This window comes from Schistocerca serialis, chromosome 3 (genome assembly GCF_023864345.2).
Source record: "Schistocerca serialis cubense isolate TAMUIC-IGC-003099 chromosome 3, iqSchSeri2.2, whole genome shotgun sequence".
NCBI lineage: Eukaryota > Metazoa > Arthropoda > Insecta > Orthoptera > Acrididae > Schistocerca > Schistocerca serialis.
Genome location: NC_064640.1, coordinates 634,393,651 through 634,410,484, shown reverse-complemented (window position 1 = coordinate 634,410,484; position 16,834 = coordinate 634,393,651). Strand labels below are relative to the sequence as shown.

Here is a 16,834-nt window from a genome sequence, read left to right as displayed (position 1 = left end):
CATGTCATGACCCAAAATATTCAACTATGTATGGAATACTGGAGCTACTGGTTCCTGAGAATAATTGGTTTCCCAAATATTCTCTGGAGGGCACTGTTTAACCAAGAAGGGTCTTTGCCATATTCCATGTATATATAGAGAGTAATTTGTGTATCTGAGCTTTAATCTTGAATCTTTTGTCAATTTTAAACTAAACTGCCAGTTCCACAAAACAACTGCTTTCCTAGATTTGAGGAATAACTTTTTGCCTTTAGTGCTGTCATTGTTCTGATACCAATACAAATTGTAAGTGCTTTTTCCTTGATTGGACAGTTGAAAACAATTGTTCCATTTATAGTTAGAAGATTCAGAATATTCCTATGAAATGTCAAGAAGGAAGTTCAGGTTTTAACATCCCATGAAACTGAGCCCAAGTTCAATTGGGGAAGGCACTCAGTTGTATCCTTTTCAAAGGAACCATCCTGGAAATTTCCTTAAGTGATGGATGGAAACTAAAAAACTGAAATGACTTGATAGGGATTTGAATTGCCAGCCTAAAGAGATCAAGTCTGGTGTATTACCAATGTGCCACTTACTTCATCTCTACCATGGCTTTTTGGGAATAGTTTCTTGGAGGCTGACACCTGAGAATGTGTTCAGGATTACGTTGGAAAACTGTTTTTTATACCGCACTGGCTATTTATCATTTTTTCAGTGAATATCAGCAAATTAAAATTACCACTACTATCATGTGGCAGTCATAATTCTTTCTGTGCTATTGAACTGAGGCTATATTTGAATGACTGACTAATGTATGTGGATCAAGCCCAATTTGATCTCATATTTTGAGAAGAAAAGGCACAGTAACAAGATATCAGATCTAAAAGGTGATACCACATGAAAATGTGGGCCACAATTCTGGTAGTATGCGGATATGTCCCTGCGAACATCATCTAAATATTTGTGTACACCTATTGTTTGTCACTCTGTCCACCCTACTGCAGCCCGACCATAAAGTACTGTACAGTAGAATAGCGACCAGCACACTGCTGTGTGTGTTGCATTCAAAGCCAAGGGAGCTTGGAGGGAGAGGGTCACATCTGTCAAATGTATTTTGAAATCTGTTTCAAGAACAAATTGCTTTATATGGAAAGTGTACATAATATTTCAGCCACATGCAAATATATGTTCAGTATTATTTTACCTGTCCATACCTCAAAATCAAAATGAATCAGTGTGAGCAACTGAAGTGTTATGAAATGGAGTTAATAATTTCCAGTTTAACCATACCAGTCACAATGAATGGCGTAACTCCTGCAAATGTACTTCACTTTATCAGTGTCCACTTTTCAGTCCAAAGCAAAGAACAAATATCAGTGATGTTAATTATTAAATAGGAGTATGCTACTTATTTAATGATATATTCATTCATTTCATTAATTTATACTGCATTTCTAAATTGCAACATGAAGGTGTTCAAAGCAAAGTGATCTCTGGCAACAGCTATGGGTTAGAAACAGTACATTTTGAAACAATGAACAAAGCATTATTGCTTCTTGGATCATTGGTCTTACGAAGACAAACCTCTTAATCTGCTATACAGTACTTTGTACTCTGGCATTAGGCAGCTGTAGATGGACAGATTGAAAATGTGTGGGCGCAATTATTTAAATGCTGTGCGCTTAGAAGTTCATAACTACATACTACCAGAACTGTGGCCCAAATTTTTGTGCAGGATCAATTGCTGGGGCTGAGATATTGGAAGTGTGTTTTTCTTTCCTTAAAATCTCAGGTCAGTTTGGTGATGTTTCCAGGTAAGTATCACTGTTAGTTACTGTTGTCTATGTGTATTCATACTTTTGTTTGATCTCATTGGAGTTAATATTGCAACTTATATATGGAAGTTTCCTGCCCTCTCCTGGGCTACTCAATACATGAAGTGCACATTGAGGAAGCTACACTGCACAACTCAGAGAGCCTCTAATTTCGACCCTCCACCCTCATTCAGACCAGATGAACCTGATTTTGAATGATGGTGCACATTGATATTTGTAGTTTGATCCATTAGTGAGACTAGCTGTCTTCACCATTTTCTGAAAGAATAAACAACAGTCTCAGATGCCATGCAACACACATTAATTAGTGCAGACCTGAGTGGTAATCTGTAGTCAAGTACAACCAATACTTTTGACTGGCACATGGATAGCTTGTTTCACCTGTCAGACAATTCCTACAGGGATACGCTAAGTGTACATGGGATTTATTCCCCTTGCATGACACTATTTCCCAAAGACAGGTGATCATATGATTTGAAATTTAAGTTGCTTACACACAGCACTATCTCCATTTCGTCTGTGGGTGCTTGTAACACGATAAGAAAGCCATTTATTCAAGCAAAAAGGCGAAGCCCATTGTCCAAATCATTATTAGCAGATGTAATGCCTCAAACTTACAAGAAACTTGACATACACATGTTTGCGATTTGATGCTGCTGTTTTCCACACAACCACTCCTCATCTAAGCACAGCATGCTAATAACTGTCAACTGTCTGTCTGGCACCAAATAAGGAGCTCATCAGTAGCTGCTGATACAGCTTCTGTCTACCTGTCTGCAGACACCAGTCAACTCTGACATCAAGTTCTTAAAACATACACTCTCCATTACCACAGCCACTAGATATCTGAATAGCTCTTGCAAATACGAAAACAAGAAAATAAGGCAAGGTCTCCTATCCCATGCTAACCAAGATGCTGTTCACATTCAAACAAAAGTATGTAATTAAACTAAATGCAATGTAGTAATTGCAGTAACTGTTGGTGGTGTGTAAATAGTACATACTGCTGGAGAGTGCTTGTACATTGTTTGACCTTAAAATTGCAGCACCAGGAAGAATAGCATGTAAAACTTTATTTATTGGGCTTTTACAGCCATGTAGGAAATTATTAAATTTGTGTGCAATTGTGGGGTAAATTATGAGAAATTTAGTTCGAAGATCTGCCGTCTCTGGCAGCAGCCTGGCTGGGCATGTAGTCAAATTGAGCTTGGATCTCACATTTGGGCAAGTCATTTCCACACATTAAATACTCAACAAGCCAGTGTATGGTGGAGAATACATAATACCAGTATCATCAGTTTTCTTTCCTATTCCATCTGTGTACTGAATGACGGAGAATGACTGTCTACGAAGTTCTCTGTACTTTTTGTAAGCTCATATTTTTCTCATGATCCCTATGCGTGAACTGTATGCCACAGTGTATGAATCTTAGTGGCTGGCAAGTGTTGACACACCAGTCTCTTGGCAATACATGATTAGATGTTTTCAGAATGTCAAAGGTGTGGAGAATATGCAGGCCAATGCAACAGCCCAACACCTGTATTCTCGACCGAACAATGCATAACAGAAGAAATACTTCAACTGATCAACAAAATAAGTACAAAACCATTCAGGATTATGGAAATACAAATAATTTAAAAATTAAATAAATAGGAAGTGCAAGGAAGCTAATGCAAAATGGCTGCATGAATAATGTGAAGAAATGATTGCTAGAATGGCAGATTCAGAATAGAGGAAGGTCAGAGCAACCTTTGGTGATATTAAAAACAAGGGAAATAACATTAAGAGTGCAATGGGAATACTGCTGTTAAATGCAGGTGAGAGAGTGGATAGAAGGAGCACATTGAAGGCCTCAATGACAGGGAGGACTTGTCAGACAACATGATAGAAGAATGAATAGTTGTCGACAGGAAAGAGAGAGTTTAAGAGTCAGAATTTAAAACAGCTTTGGAAGACTTACGATCAACTAAGGCTGAAGGGAGAGATTATATTCCATTGGAATTTCTGAAATCATTGGTGGAAGTGGCAACAAAACGACTATTCACATTGCTGTGTAGAATGTATGAAACTGGCAATATACCATCGAACTTTTGGAAAAACAGCACCCTCATGATGCCAAAGATAGCAAGAACTGACAAGTGCAAGAATTGTCACACAATCAACTTAACATGCCCAATCAACTTAACAGATCATGCATCCAAGCTGTTGACAAGAATAATATACAAAAGAGTGGAAAAGAAAATTTAGGATCTGTGATAAAGGCACCAGAGAGGAAGTTCTCACATTGCAGTTGATAATGGACGCATGAGTGAGGAAAAATTTAGACATGTTCATAGGATCTGTTGACCTGGCAAAAGCGTTCAACAAAGTAGAATGATGAAACGTGCTTGAAATTCTGACAAAAATAGGTGTAAGCAATAGGGAAGAAAAGGTAATACATAATATGTACAAGAATCAAGAAGGAATGAGAGGAGTGGGAAACCAAGAACAAAGTGCTCAGATTAAAAAAAAAGGTGTAAGACAGGGACGTCGTCTTTTGCCCTTACTGTGTTCATTGAAGAAACAATGACAGAAGTGTCAAGAGTGGGATTAAAATTCAAGGTGAGAGGATATTGGTGATATGATTCACTGATGACATTGCTATCCTCAGTGAAACTGGAGAGCAACAACAGGCACTGTTACATGGAATGACGAGTCTAATGAGTACAGAATATGAATTGAGAGTAAATTAACAAAAATAAAAGTAATTAGAAGTAGCAGAAATGAGAATACTGAGAAACTTAACATCAGAATTGGTAATCAGAAAGTAGATGAAGGTACGGAATTCTGCTACCGAGCAACAAAATAACCCACGATGGATTGAGCAAGGATGACATAAAAAGCAGACTAGTACTACTGAAATAGGCATTCCTTGCCAAGAGAAGTCTACTAGCATCAAACATAGACCTTAATTTGAGGAAGAAATTTCTGAGAATGTACGTTTGAAGCACAGCTTTGTATGGTAGTGAAAAATAGAATGTGGGAAAATTTGAAAGGAAGAAAATTTTTGGCTGTTTGTAGAAGGTATAAAAGTTGAAGCCTAATGGAACATGATAACAGCAAAGGGAACAATGTACTTACATAATAAAGAATTTCCACAGCCTCTGCGTCGAGAGAGCTTATGTAACCATACTTGAAGTAACTTAGGGTTTCCATGAAATATGATCTTTGGCATTCAAGATTCTGTTTGTAGAAACATCTCACTGTTGTACCATCTGCATCAAAGGCTATTTTCCATTTTCCCTTAAAATAGACTGCATTGGTCATCATGAGCTTTGTATCAGTTGGAAGACCCTCTGAAATCAAGCAATAAATGAAATTCAGTTTTATGGCTACAAGCTGTACTATGAAAAACAAAGTTTCCAATTGCATAAAGAGAATATAATAATGGCAGCTTGTTATAAAATATATCTGTGTAACAAAGTAATTTTACTGGTCTTTTTATGTTTACTGTATGATACATGTAATGAGAAGTAAAAGTAAACAACAAATGCACTCTAGTTTAATGATACCCAATTTTATATGAGTCTTTACACTCATCTTTTTTTAAACTAGCGAAGTAGCTTATATGACCTGCATCAGGTAATCTGTAATTGTAAAAGGAGTCTAAACTGTGGTTCAGGTTTTCATTCTTCATTTATGCAATGTGTGAATGAGGAATTTATAAAGTAGTACCCAAACTCTCACAATACATGTTACCTAAAATTACTGTGTCTAACATGGACCCTATTCTGCACTATCGCCTTCCATGTAGTTCACCTGGAAGCAAATGCACTGATACCAACATTTCTGCTACTTTGGAGTGCATCCTGGAGGTGTTTCTCTGTCAATGCATTTAATACCCTCTGCCATTCCACATTAATCCTTTCCACTGTATCACTTTCACACAGTCAGCCTTATTTTCTTCTTTGGGAAGAAGTAACACACAGCTAAGTTTGCTGAGTATGGTGCATAGGACACAGCTACTACCTGTTTGTTGCCAAAAATTCCTGAACATAGGTTTTATGTGGTCTTGGATTGTCATGGAGTAGGCCTAAACAGTCTTCACACAGAATCTCTGTGGACAGTCTTCTCTGTTCCTCCAAATGTCTTAGAACATTGCAATAGTATTTCTCCCCCATACATATTTCTTAAATCAGTGTCACAAGTTGCTGTTAGCTGAGTGGTTTAGTTGTTGGTGAGCATTTTTCCACTGTCATGTTGCTGATAGCTTGCACTTTGGCAAGGGCTTATTTGACAAAGCAGTGTGCCTCTACAACATTTTTTTTGTTTGAGTCAGGAAAACTAATACAGAAATACACTAAGCATTAAAGCAAGCTACTGGAGACAATACTTACAATCATAAACAGACCTGAAGTAGTGTGTGCTGTGTGTAGGGATCTGATGCTGCAAGACTGTAGGTGTTTTATTTAAAACTACATCACCTTGGGGACATGCAGTTGCAGATGTGAATATCTTCTGTTGGTAGAATTGCATATGAGGACTGTGGTATAGTTTGTGCCATGACTGTTCAAAGACAAGCCAAACTTACTTTCAGAGGTTATCACAGGTGATGAAACCTGAAACTATGTAGCAATCATCACAATGGATGAGTCATCCTTCATCTTATATAGAAATCTAGTGGTATTGCAGTGGAATCTTATCAATTTGAGCAAAGAATTCTAATATTGGGAACTTGTAGATACCAACTCTTAATATTAGTAATCAGTGAAAATTCATTAACTGCTGTTCTGTATTTGTGACTTCTGAGAATATGTCAATATCGTGGTGTCATTACCAAATGGATTTTATCAAACGTTACTGTATTCATTATGGTAATGTCATAAACAAGTCCATATTTATACATGTGTACATTGATAGCACTGTGTATATGGAACTGCAGAAATATCTTATTTGAGGACAATTCGAATAACTTATCAATGAAAATTTTTCTGGTTGCTCTTTCACACATTTGATATGAGTTCTCATTGCATGCCACTGTTGTATGTTGTGTGATAATGATGTTTATTTGCTTCTGGAGGCAACACAATCTCAATATTGAGGTTTTTAACATTATCTAGTAGTACAAGGTTATACCAAAGTCTTCAGGTAACACTGAAGGCATGCTATTTTGGTAGAGTGAGTGGAAATTTCTCTGCAGTTTGGAGGAAGCATGTGGCACTGTATAGTTCAAGTTTAGATCAATGACAGGAAACCTCACTCCTTTAGGTGGAAAACTGATGCTTTAATAGTTCATATAATTTCTGAAGTCTCTAATCCATTCAACACAAAGTGACATAATATTTATATGAATGGTGTAATCATGTCACAGTTTCAACTTTTTACATTTTCATAAATCTTCAGGATATACCACACATTTTGAAACCTCGTGTGTACATAGAAGCTACACATCACTCAATGCATAGCTTTTTTGTGGGCAAGAGGTTATAGCTTGCTGCTCAATGATTGGTTGAAAAAAGTACAAATTTAAGAAATTTCATTTCATCCTTAATGTTGGTGTTTACAAAATATAATATTTTAGTGCAGCTTCATTATTAATTCATAGACCTACGAAAATAGTGACTGCTGTTTCCCCATAGATGTGTTTAGTAACATTCTTTTTAAGACCAAAGTGGGAACATCAGGCAGTAATAGTTATAACAATGATACAAAATACTGTTTGTAGTGCATGAAACACCTTATTACTGAACAACTTTGTAATATTTATCTATAAGTGACTGCATACTTTGATATTCAAAGCAAGATTGTTCTTGCGGAAATGTTGTGATGAATCACACTTGTCTTAACTTTCAACTCCCAGGATTGTTTTAGATTTATGTCTAGAAGATACTATCTTGAATGAAGCTTTTATGACTTGTTTAGTACTTTATATAAGCACCTTACATTCCACATTAATAGCCATAAGAAGAAAAACTGCTGCAATTGTGTAATCCTTTATGATCTTGTTGTAGCATTTGCCTTCAAAATGAGCTTAAAATGCCCATTACATTCACTAGGCACTAGAGGTGGTGATAAGAGATTGAAGGTGGTCTTGTCTCATCTGCTTCCATTTTCCTTTGTGCCATCTGAAATAACCAACAGTTGTACCCAACAGAAAAAGTATCAGATGTTTCAGGGCTATTTCTTCTATAAAAGCAAGAGGTACCATTTAGCCAGGCATCAAGATATGTAATCAAGAGGAAATGAGCACATTGGCATTGCAGCCAAAATGATGTGTTGTGAGAAACAGTGGCACATTGAGTTTTGTCTGTCTGGGCTATTACACTATTATTAAAGTAAAGTAATGCACAAGTGGGCACAATAAAGCAGTAGTATACTACCCTCTACTCACTGTTAGTATTAAATAGTTTTTACCAGCTTGCATTTAACACGGTCATAAAAAATGTGAGTTTTTAATCCAGTTGTGAGACTCACCAGGCTGCTGTTTGTGTTTTACAGTTTTTGTTTGCCCCATGGTAGAATTTTATTTTCTGGCTAGAGTCCAGATCAGAGGGTAAACATATGTGTGCTCTATTTCTTCTATTTTAGCTGAGAGAGAGAGAGAGAGAGAGAGAGAGAGAGAGAGAGAGAGAGAGAGAGAGAGAGAGAGGAGGGGGTGGGGGCTGGCCGTGTGTGTTGCTCCAGTGGTGTATTGAGAAGTGAATTCCTCCTCAGCTTTGTGTAGTGATTAGCTAGCCAGTCTGATCATCTACTCTACTAAGTAATTGACATAAGAAAATATTCATCTTGTTTATGATTGTTGTCATTTGAATTTGAAAAGACTGCATACATGATAATGAACACAAAAAATCTCACACAATATATTAGTGTGTGTTTCTTCACACTAACCTGCCTCAACAAGTTTTGGTATAAGTCCATGGGTGACTCCACTAACCCAGTCATTGATTGTCATAGCAGCTTTTGTTGGTGAAGTGAAGTCCACTTCACTGATGGTAGCAGAGTAATATTCTTGCATTGCAGCTCTGTATTCTGAATATGGCTTCAAGTCATTTGAGAGGAAGAGACTGTTTCCGGTCTCTATGGTAATCGATGGAGATTTGACCTTTGGAAATAAATTATTATTGTTATTGTTAGTCCAGGAACTCTTGCAGAAATAATCATTCAACCCTCCCCCTCTCTCATTACTTTGCTATAAAATAATGTGTGTGGTCTTTTTCTTGTTTCTGACACTTGGATAACATGTTAAGAGAACTAGAAGTCTGGATTATTATTGTCGTGTGAAGTAAACTTAATATTTAACAAGTTCATTACTTCATTATTTTATTGTTTACAAACCAGTTTACATTTATTGTAGCAAATATTTCTGATTGGAGTTGAATTCAGTACTGAATAGAATTTTTATCAAATACATTTGTCTAGAATGGTAATAGGTACTCGATTAGGTTTACACATTAACTGGCACAGTTCCTGTATAGGAGTAAAATTCTGAGTCTCTAACATGTCTCCCATTGTCCTCATACATACTTACAGCGAGTCTACGCAGAAATTGCTGCGTTTTCATCCGATACAACTCCTTCTCATCGGGCAATCGCAGAACATCTTTAATTTCATCTGCAGATTTACCTACTGCACCTTCAAGTACCATTAGCAGAGCAGCTTTCATACTCACTGGAGAAATAAGTACATTTCCATCATGCCGCTTTGTAGCTTCCTGAAAAGTTCTTTCATTTATTTTTGTGCATTTTGTGAAGAACTATTGACAAGCCATAAAAAAGGTCTGAAAATTCAAATGATATTGTTTCTGTTTACCTGTATTAGCTCAGCATCAAAATAATTGAATCGGTCATCACTAGGTATTTTGTTAAAAAATTTTCCTCTCAGTCCAGTGTTTGTCGAATACGCAAATGTGACATATCCCAGCAATCCTAAGACTGAAACAAATTGTAGGTATAGATATGCTATTGGAATAAAGTGTATTACTTTGCTTCATCCCTAAACAAAGTGAGTAGTTCATCATGGATGTATAACTTTATTTTGAAAAAAAGAGGAGTAGGAAGAGAACATTTCTTACAAGAATACATAATGCTCATATTTAATGTCTGTTCCACATATTGCTAGTTAAATGGTTCTTGGGAATGCAACTAAAGTAGATGGTGCAAATTTGGCACACTGGATTGTTCCAGGAGAGGGCCACCCTGATTTAGGTATTCCATCATTTACCCAAAACCGAAGGAGGTGACTGCTGGGATGTTTCTTTTGTGTAAGGATGTGACTAATTTCCTTCCTCATTCTTGCAAAGCATGAGCTTTTGTTCTATCAGTAATGACCTTTTTTCTTTGCTGTTCTAATCAAGCAGCAGCAAATGAAAAGGGTTACAACAGTAATGCTAACTTAAACTCATCACATTTTTTTAGTAGTTATGAAAATGTCATTTGCAAGCGTTGGTGCTGCAATTGAATAAACAGCCACAGTAAGTCACCTAACAATAGGTGTCATTCTCCTCTCCTCTATGCTTAGTAAGGGGTATCTTAACTAAGTGAAGCTGATAAGAAGATACAAACCAATTATTAATGATTGGATAATCAAATTCACTATTTATTATCTCCTATGCTATTTTAGCTTGCCACGATTACTATAATTTTAGGCACAGATTTACACTATAAACACATTGTAAAATGAACAGTCTGCTAGGTCGATGATAGAAGTATATTTCTCATGGAAAAATGTTCTTGAGCACTTAATAGCAATCATTCATTTCCTGGGTCGGCAATGTCTGCCTTTGAGAGAAAGTACAGATACATTCTTTCAGCCTGACAAAGGAAACTTCTTGAAACTCTCTGAATTATTCGGAAAGTTCGACACTGTGATGATGGAGCACCTGCACAGAACGAAGCAAGGTGAGAGTAAGGGTCATCATTATCTTGGAAAAGAAACACAGACTGAAATAATTCATCTTATTGGATCATCTATAACCAACAACATTCTATTAATGATGAAATCTGCAAAGTGTTACAGTATAATTCTGGACTGCACACCAGATATTTCAAAAGTTGAGCAGATGACAGCTGTGGTAAGTTTCGTCCAGGAGACTAGACTCGACGGGGTATACGATGTCCGAATTCTGAAGCATTTCCTGGGGTTTCTTCCAGTGCCCAATTCTTAAATTTCCACTTTGTCGCAGGTCGTACTCAAGTTCTTTGAAGATAAAAAAATCCTATTGTGTAATATGATAGGGCAAGGATACGACACTGGAGCAAACATGGAAGGAAAGAAGTATGGTATCCAGAAAAGAACTTCAGACATGAACAAGAGAGCATTTTATGTACCATGTAGCAGTCACTCATTGTATCTTGTTGTAAACGATGCCGCTATGTCTTCTAAATATGCTGTTCCCATGTTTTCCACAGTGAAAAGCTTGTATGACTACTTCTCGCCCTCCGTTCGACGTTGGGATGTCGAAGTATCTGCCTAACCTGTCGCTGAAGACACTGAGCGATACTTGGTAGGAAAGTCGCATCGATGCACTTACTCCCCTGAGATTTCAAATTGGAGGCGTTTATGATGCACTGGTTCAGATATCAGAAGAATTCGATGGCATGACCCCTCACGAAACAACGTCACTTGCGAATCAAAAAATTACACCTTCTCACTTCTCTGGTAATCTGGTACGATGTTCTGCTTCACATCAGGGTAGTCAGTAAGACCATCCAGGCCACTGACAAATGGTTCTGCGGCCGTGGAAATGCTTTAAAAACGAAAGCATATTTTGAGACTTGCAGAACAGAAGAAAAGTGTGTCTTTCTTGACGGATTCCAAAGAACTGGCTATAGAATTAGAGCTAGAAGATCTAACGTTACCACGGATAAGTGTTTCCCGGCGATGAAGTAAGAAGCCAATACACTTTACCTATGGAGGAAGGGATGAGACAATAGATGTCCCAACAAAACGTTACAAGATTGAATTCTACTATTATCTTTTAGATATAGTAACCACAACTTTGGATGAGATATTCAATCAACTGAAATCTCATTGTGATTATTTAGATTTTCTCTAGGACATCGGCGAACTTAAGAATGCACCTCCTGACAGCCTGGACACAAAGTGTAGAAACCTCGTAGCGATTTTGCAAGATCATGAGTCAAGCGACAGGAGTTGAGGGAAGAACTAAAAGTGCTTTCAACATTGTTGAAACCTGGAATAGGTCCAAAAGAGACCGAAGTTTATAGGGAGACATAACTTTTGCCGTAAAATTAACATTGTTCTGAGAATTCTCCTAACACTTCCAGTGACAGTTGCGACTGGAGAGAGGAGTTCCTCAAAACTGAAACTGATAGAGACATACCTCCGATCAAAGATGAGCCAAACTCGTTTGAATGATCTTGCAACAATATCGATATAACACTAGCTTGCAGAGGACTTAAATTACACAGATCATGTGAGAGTTTGCTCAAGCAAAAGCCAGGAAGGTTCGATTTATCTAGTATTTTTTAAAGTTTTATATTATGATCAGTGTGTTGGTTATTTACTGAGTTGTTTCTTATTTTGTTCAACATTAAATAGTTATTGTAAATATTATTAATCAGACCAAATTATCGTTATCGATTAGTTAAGTCCCTTAAGATTCCACACGCATCTGAACATTTTTGTAAACTTTATTAAAATTAGTTAGATTTCTTCAATCAGGTTTGACTCCATTTTTGAGCTGGTGCCCAGCGACTCTTTTGTACAAATCTATAGAGAATGTCACCAGTCAGTCAGTATTTTTGTTTTTATTTTCCAGATCTACATATATTTCGGCCACTGAGTGGCCAGTCTCAATGCTTTGAGTTATATTTACATCTACACCGACATGCTGAACGTAACTCAACAGTTACACTGAGTGCTGACATTTCCTACAAATTTGTTTAAATAGAATGCCACAAACGTTCTGCGGAAAAAAAAAAAAAAATCGTGGTGGGGGGGGGGGGGGGGGGGGGGCAATTTAACAGCTCGCACGGGACGGCAGTTGGGCTTGCGCCGGCCCTTCCCACCATTGTGTGGTGTTTGTGGCGTACACATTGTGCCACATATTAAATGAATGCACGTTATGAGTGGGAGGCGGCAAATAGTTTATCAGCTGATTTGTCACAAACCACGTAGTTAAACTGCAGTTTATATTTCTGTACTATGGCAAGAGAGAGATTGGGAGAGGATGATCCAATATTTAATTACTTTTCATATCCGAGGACATCTCCATTATCATGGCTCTCATCACTGTCACCACCCCCATATTCATCATCAACGAAATAAATTGTAAGATTCAAAATACTAGACCAAGATTATTTCATCTTCGAAAAATGTTGGATAACACAGAGTTGAGTTGCCATGGTGCCACAGAAATGCAGCCATTGCAGATGTAAGGAAATAAGCGTGCATGAAATACTTTCCCCGTAACCGTACTTGCAAGAACAATTGAGAGAATCGTACAGGTGGGGGAGATTGCGTCATTTGACGTCGCGACTGTTGAAATACTTAAACCGGATGTTTGTTTCCGTTTCTTCCTGGTAGCCGGATCCCGTTAAGCATTAACGCAAGAATAAGATTTCATATTGCGTTTAGTTTTGCAGTAGTGCTGTGGTGCCCTTTCACCGCGAACAAGTCAATATGAATTGGTAATAGCATGAGAGTATCTTTTAGAAGTATCCTGCAAATTTCCTACAACAACGTCTTATTAATAAAGGAACGGTTTTCGATAAAGACGACTTACTTTCAGGTTCGAAGGAGTACTTGCACTTGAGGAATACTGTATTGTTATGCAGGTAGTCAAAGCCATTACGCATTCAATGATCACCGTTTAATTAATGTGATACTGTGTTACACGCCGATCCGGTTAGTCGTACTTGCTAGTGTGGGAATAGACGATGTGCGAAATAAATTTAGCAACGGTGTGTATGTCGTTAAACACAGAACACAATCGTGGATTGAAGAAGGTTTGGGAGGTAACTGTACTGTCCCTGTTCAAGAAGCAGTCCCATCATTCCCTCATAGTTATTTAGGGAATCTAGTGAAAACTCTAAAAATGTCCTGATGTGAACGTTAACGCAGGTTCACTCTAAAAGGTGGCCAGTGCGTAATCATTCTCGTTCGTAGATTAGCGCCACCTGTATATTCATCGCGCGCGCGTGTGCGTGTGCGGTCTGTTCGTTTATGCGTAGTCCCCACTTTTGTCTCTTCCAAAATATACTTTCTGCCCGACATAGTATAGTTACGAATGCGAACGTTCGAAATCGTTGGTAATTTCTTACGAGAACAAACTAATAAAATCTCTAACGTTGCCGACTTTACTGTAGCATTCAATCGTGATAGAGCCGTTAAACTGCTGTCTGTTAGCTGTCACGTAGTGCACTGCGATACTGGAAACAATCTGCTATTGCAACCAAATTATGCTTTTAAGGGGCTATGTAATCTCCGCTGGAAGACTGCTAGAGGCGCGTAAAATAACTTTATGGCGGCCACTGAAATAGTACAACGTTCTGTAAGGGACTTCTCGATTGCTCCAGCCCGCAACATCGACCTTAATCACTCTAAAGTTGGTTGGTTGGTTTAAAACAGGAGGAAAGGGACCAAACTACGAGGTCATCGGTCCGTTGTTCCTAATAAAACAATGCCACAAGTGTGAGAAGAAAATAGACGAGACAGACAACACAAAACGGAAAGAAAGGAAAGACCACAAGAACGAAGGAAAGCAACGAACACTAAAAGGAACAAAAGAGGACAAGAGAACAACAGAGATGCAAGAAACAGAAGAGAGTAAAACAAGGAAGCAGATTACAGTGGCTGGCCCACCACGAAAATAAAAAGGAAAAGCCAGCCACCCTGTAACACATTAAATCCTTCACCCTAAAAGCACTAGGGTTAAGGAAACAGAGGGACAAAGGACACGCGCCAAAATACAGATCGAATGATAAACCTTGTGGCGTAATAACGAATGGAGGTCAGTTGCGGGGATGCCCATCTCCGGAAATGGTTTCCGTGTAGCCTGTTTCGCCAGCCTGTCAGCAAATTCATTTCTAGGGATTCCGACGTGACCAGGGATCCAGTACGACCAGGCATAGATGGACTCTTGGATGGACGCTACCAAAGGATGACGAGGGTAACACTAGTCGATAGTTTTCAGGCTGCTCATGTAGTCAGTACATAAAAGAAATGACTCCCCAGGGCATGAACGGAGATACTGAAGTGCACGAGAAATGGCCACCAGCTCTGCAGTGAATACACTGCAGCCATCGGGTAAGGAATGCTGTTCAATATGGCCGCCGTGAACGTAGGCAAAGCCAACGTGACCATCAGCCACCGAGCCGTCGGTGTAAACCAGTTCAGAGCCCCGGAACACGTCAAGAATCGAGAGGAACTGACTGCATGGTCAATGGAGTCACTAGAGCCACGTGAAAGGTCCAGACGAAGCTACAGCCAAGGCATACACCATGGAGGCGTACATGAACGGACCACAAGTAGAGGTGGTATAGGGACTCCAGTTCGGAGGAGAGGGACCGCACGCAAACCACAATAGTTAGCCGCAACCTGGGCCACCGATGTGGGAGAGGGATGGACTGCCGCAGACGCGAAAAGGAGACTGTAATCCGGATGCTCAGGGTAACTACTAATGTGTGCTAGGAGTTACGCACGTCTGATCTGCAATGGAGGTACCAGTGCACGGGTCAGCTAACTCGTCCTAAAAGCTCCTGTCGCTAGTCTAACACCACAGTGGTGCACAGGGTCGAGTAAATACAAGGCTGAAGGTGCTGCCGAACCATAAAACAGTCAATTTTGGACTGGACAAGGGCTCTGTAGAGCTGCAGCTGCGTAGAGCGATCTGCACCCCAGTTGGTGTTGCTCAGGCAATGGATGGCATTGAGGTGCTGCCAGCACTTCTGCTTAAGCTGACGAAGATGAGGGAGCCAAGTCAATCAAGCTCCGAAAACCAATTCCTAGGAATCCATATGTCTCCACTACAGTGAGTGGATCGTCATTAAAGTAAAGTGCTGGTTCTGGATGAACGGTATGACGCCGACAGAAGTGCATGACACACGACTTTGCAGCTGAAAACTGGAAACCGTGGGCTGGAGCCCATGACTGCGCCTTGTGGATGGCTCCCTTTAGGCGCCACTCAGCAATACCCATACTGGAGCAGCAGTACGAAATGCAGAAGTCATCTGCATACAGAGATGACATGGAGAGCCCGACAGCTGCTGCTAGACCGTTAATGTCCACTAAAAATAGGGAGCTTAATACAGAGCCCTGCAGGACTCCATTCTTCTGGATATGGGTGGAACTATGGGAGACACCAACTTGGGCATGGAAAGTACAGAGTGACAGGAAGTTTTGGATAAAAATCGAGAGTGGGCCCCGGAGACCCCACTCATAGAATGTGGCAAGGATATGATGTCGCCAGGTCATGTCGTATGCCTTACGTAAGTAAAAAAAAAAAAACTGCAACCAGTTGTTGCCATCTGGAAAAGACTGTTCGGATGGCAGACTCTACCAGCACAAGGTTATCAGTGGTAGAGCGACCCTGACATGGAGCCAGCAGGCCACGTGACTCCAGGACCCAGCCCAACCGCTGACATACCATACGTTCCAGCAGCTTTCAAAAAACGTTGATGAGGCTGATAGGCCGGAAGCTTTCCACATCAAGCGGGTTTTTACCAGGTTTGAGCACCGGAATGATGGTGCTTTCCTGCCATTGCAATGGAGAGATGCCATCGTACCAGATCCGGTTGAAGATGACAAGGAGATGTCGCTTGTAGTCAGATGAGAGATGTTTAATCATCCAGCTTTGGATCCGATCAGGCCCAGGAGCTGTGTCAGGGCAACGTGCAAGGGCACTGAGGATCTCTCACTCTGTAAATGGGGCGTTATAGGATTCACTGCAGCGTGTATTGAATGAGAGGGCGTTCCCTTCCAGCCGCCGTTTGAGTGTGCAAAAGGCTAGGGGGTAATTCTCAGACAGAGGCTCTAGCAAAGTGCTAAGCAAAGTGCTAAGCAAAGTGCTAAGCAAAGTG

The 16,834-nt window shown here is 39.5% G+C and overlaps 2 protein-coding genes across 5 annotated transcripts in view; one reads left to right on the top strand and one right to left on the bottom strand.

The window, feature by feature from the left end:
* The window catches only part of LOC126470515 (constitutive coactivator of peroxisome proliferator-activated receptor gamma-like), a 750,708-nt gene that overhangs the window by 456,110 nt on the left and 277,764 nt on the right, over nt 1–16,834 (top strand). The gene's annotated exons all lie outside the window — the stretch shown is intronic.
* The window catches only part of LOC126470517 (leukocyte elastase inhibitor-like), a 63,196-nt gene that overhangs the window by 23,089 nt on the left and 23,273 nt on the right, over nt 1–16,834 (bottom strand). Inside the window, exons 2-5 of the mRNA XM_050098428.1 lie at nt 9,603–9,724; nt 9,322–9,504; nt 8,682–8,895; nt 4,935–5,149 (exon numbers count right to left, since the gene is read on the bottom strand). Of these exons, the coding sequence (XP_049954385.1) occupies nt 4,935–5,149; nt 8,682–8,895; nt 9,322–9,504; nt 9,603–9,724 (734 nt within the window). The remainder of the gene's footprint in view (nt 1–4,934; nt 5,150–8,681; nt 8,896–9,321; nt 9,505–9,602; nt 9,725–16,834) is intronic.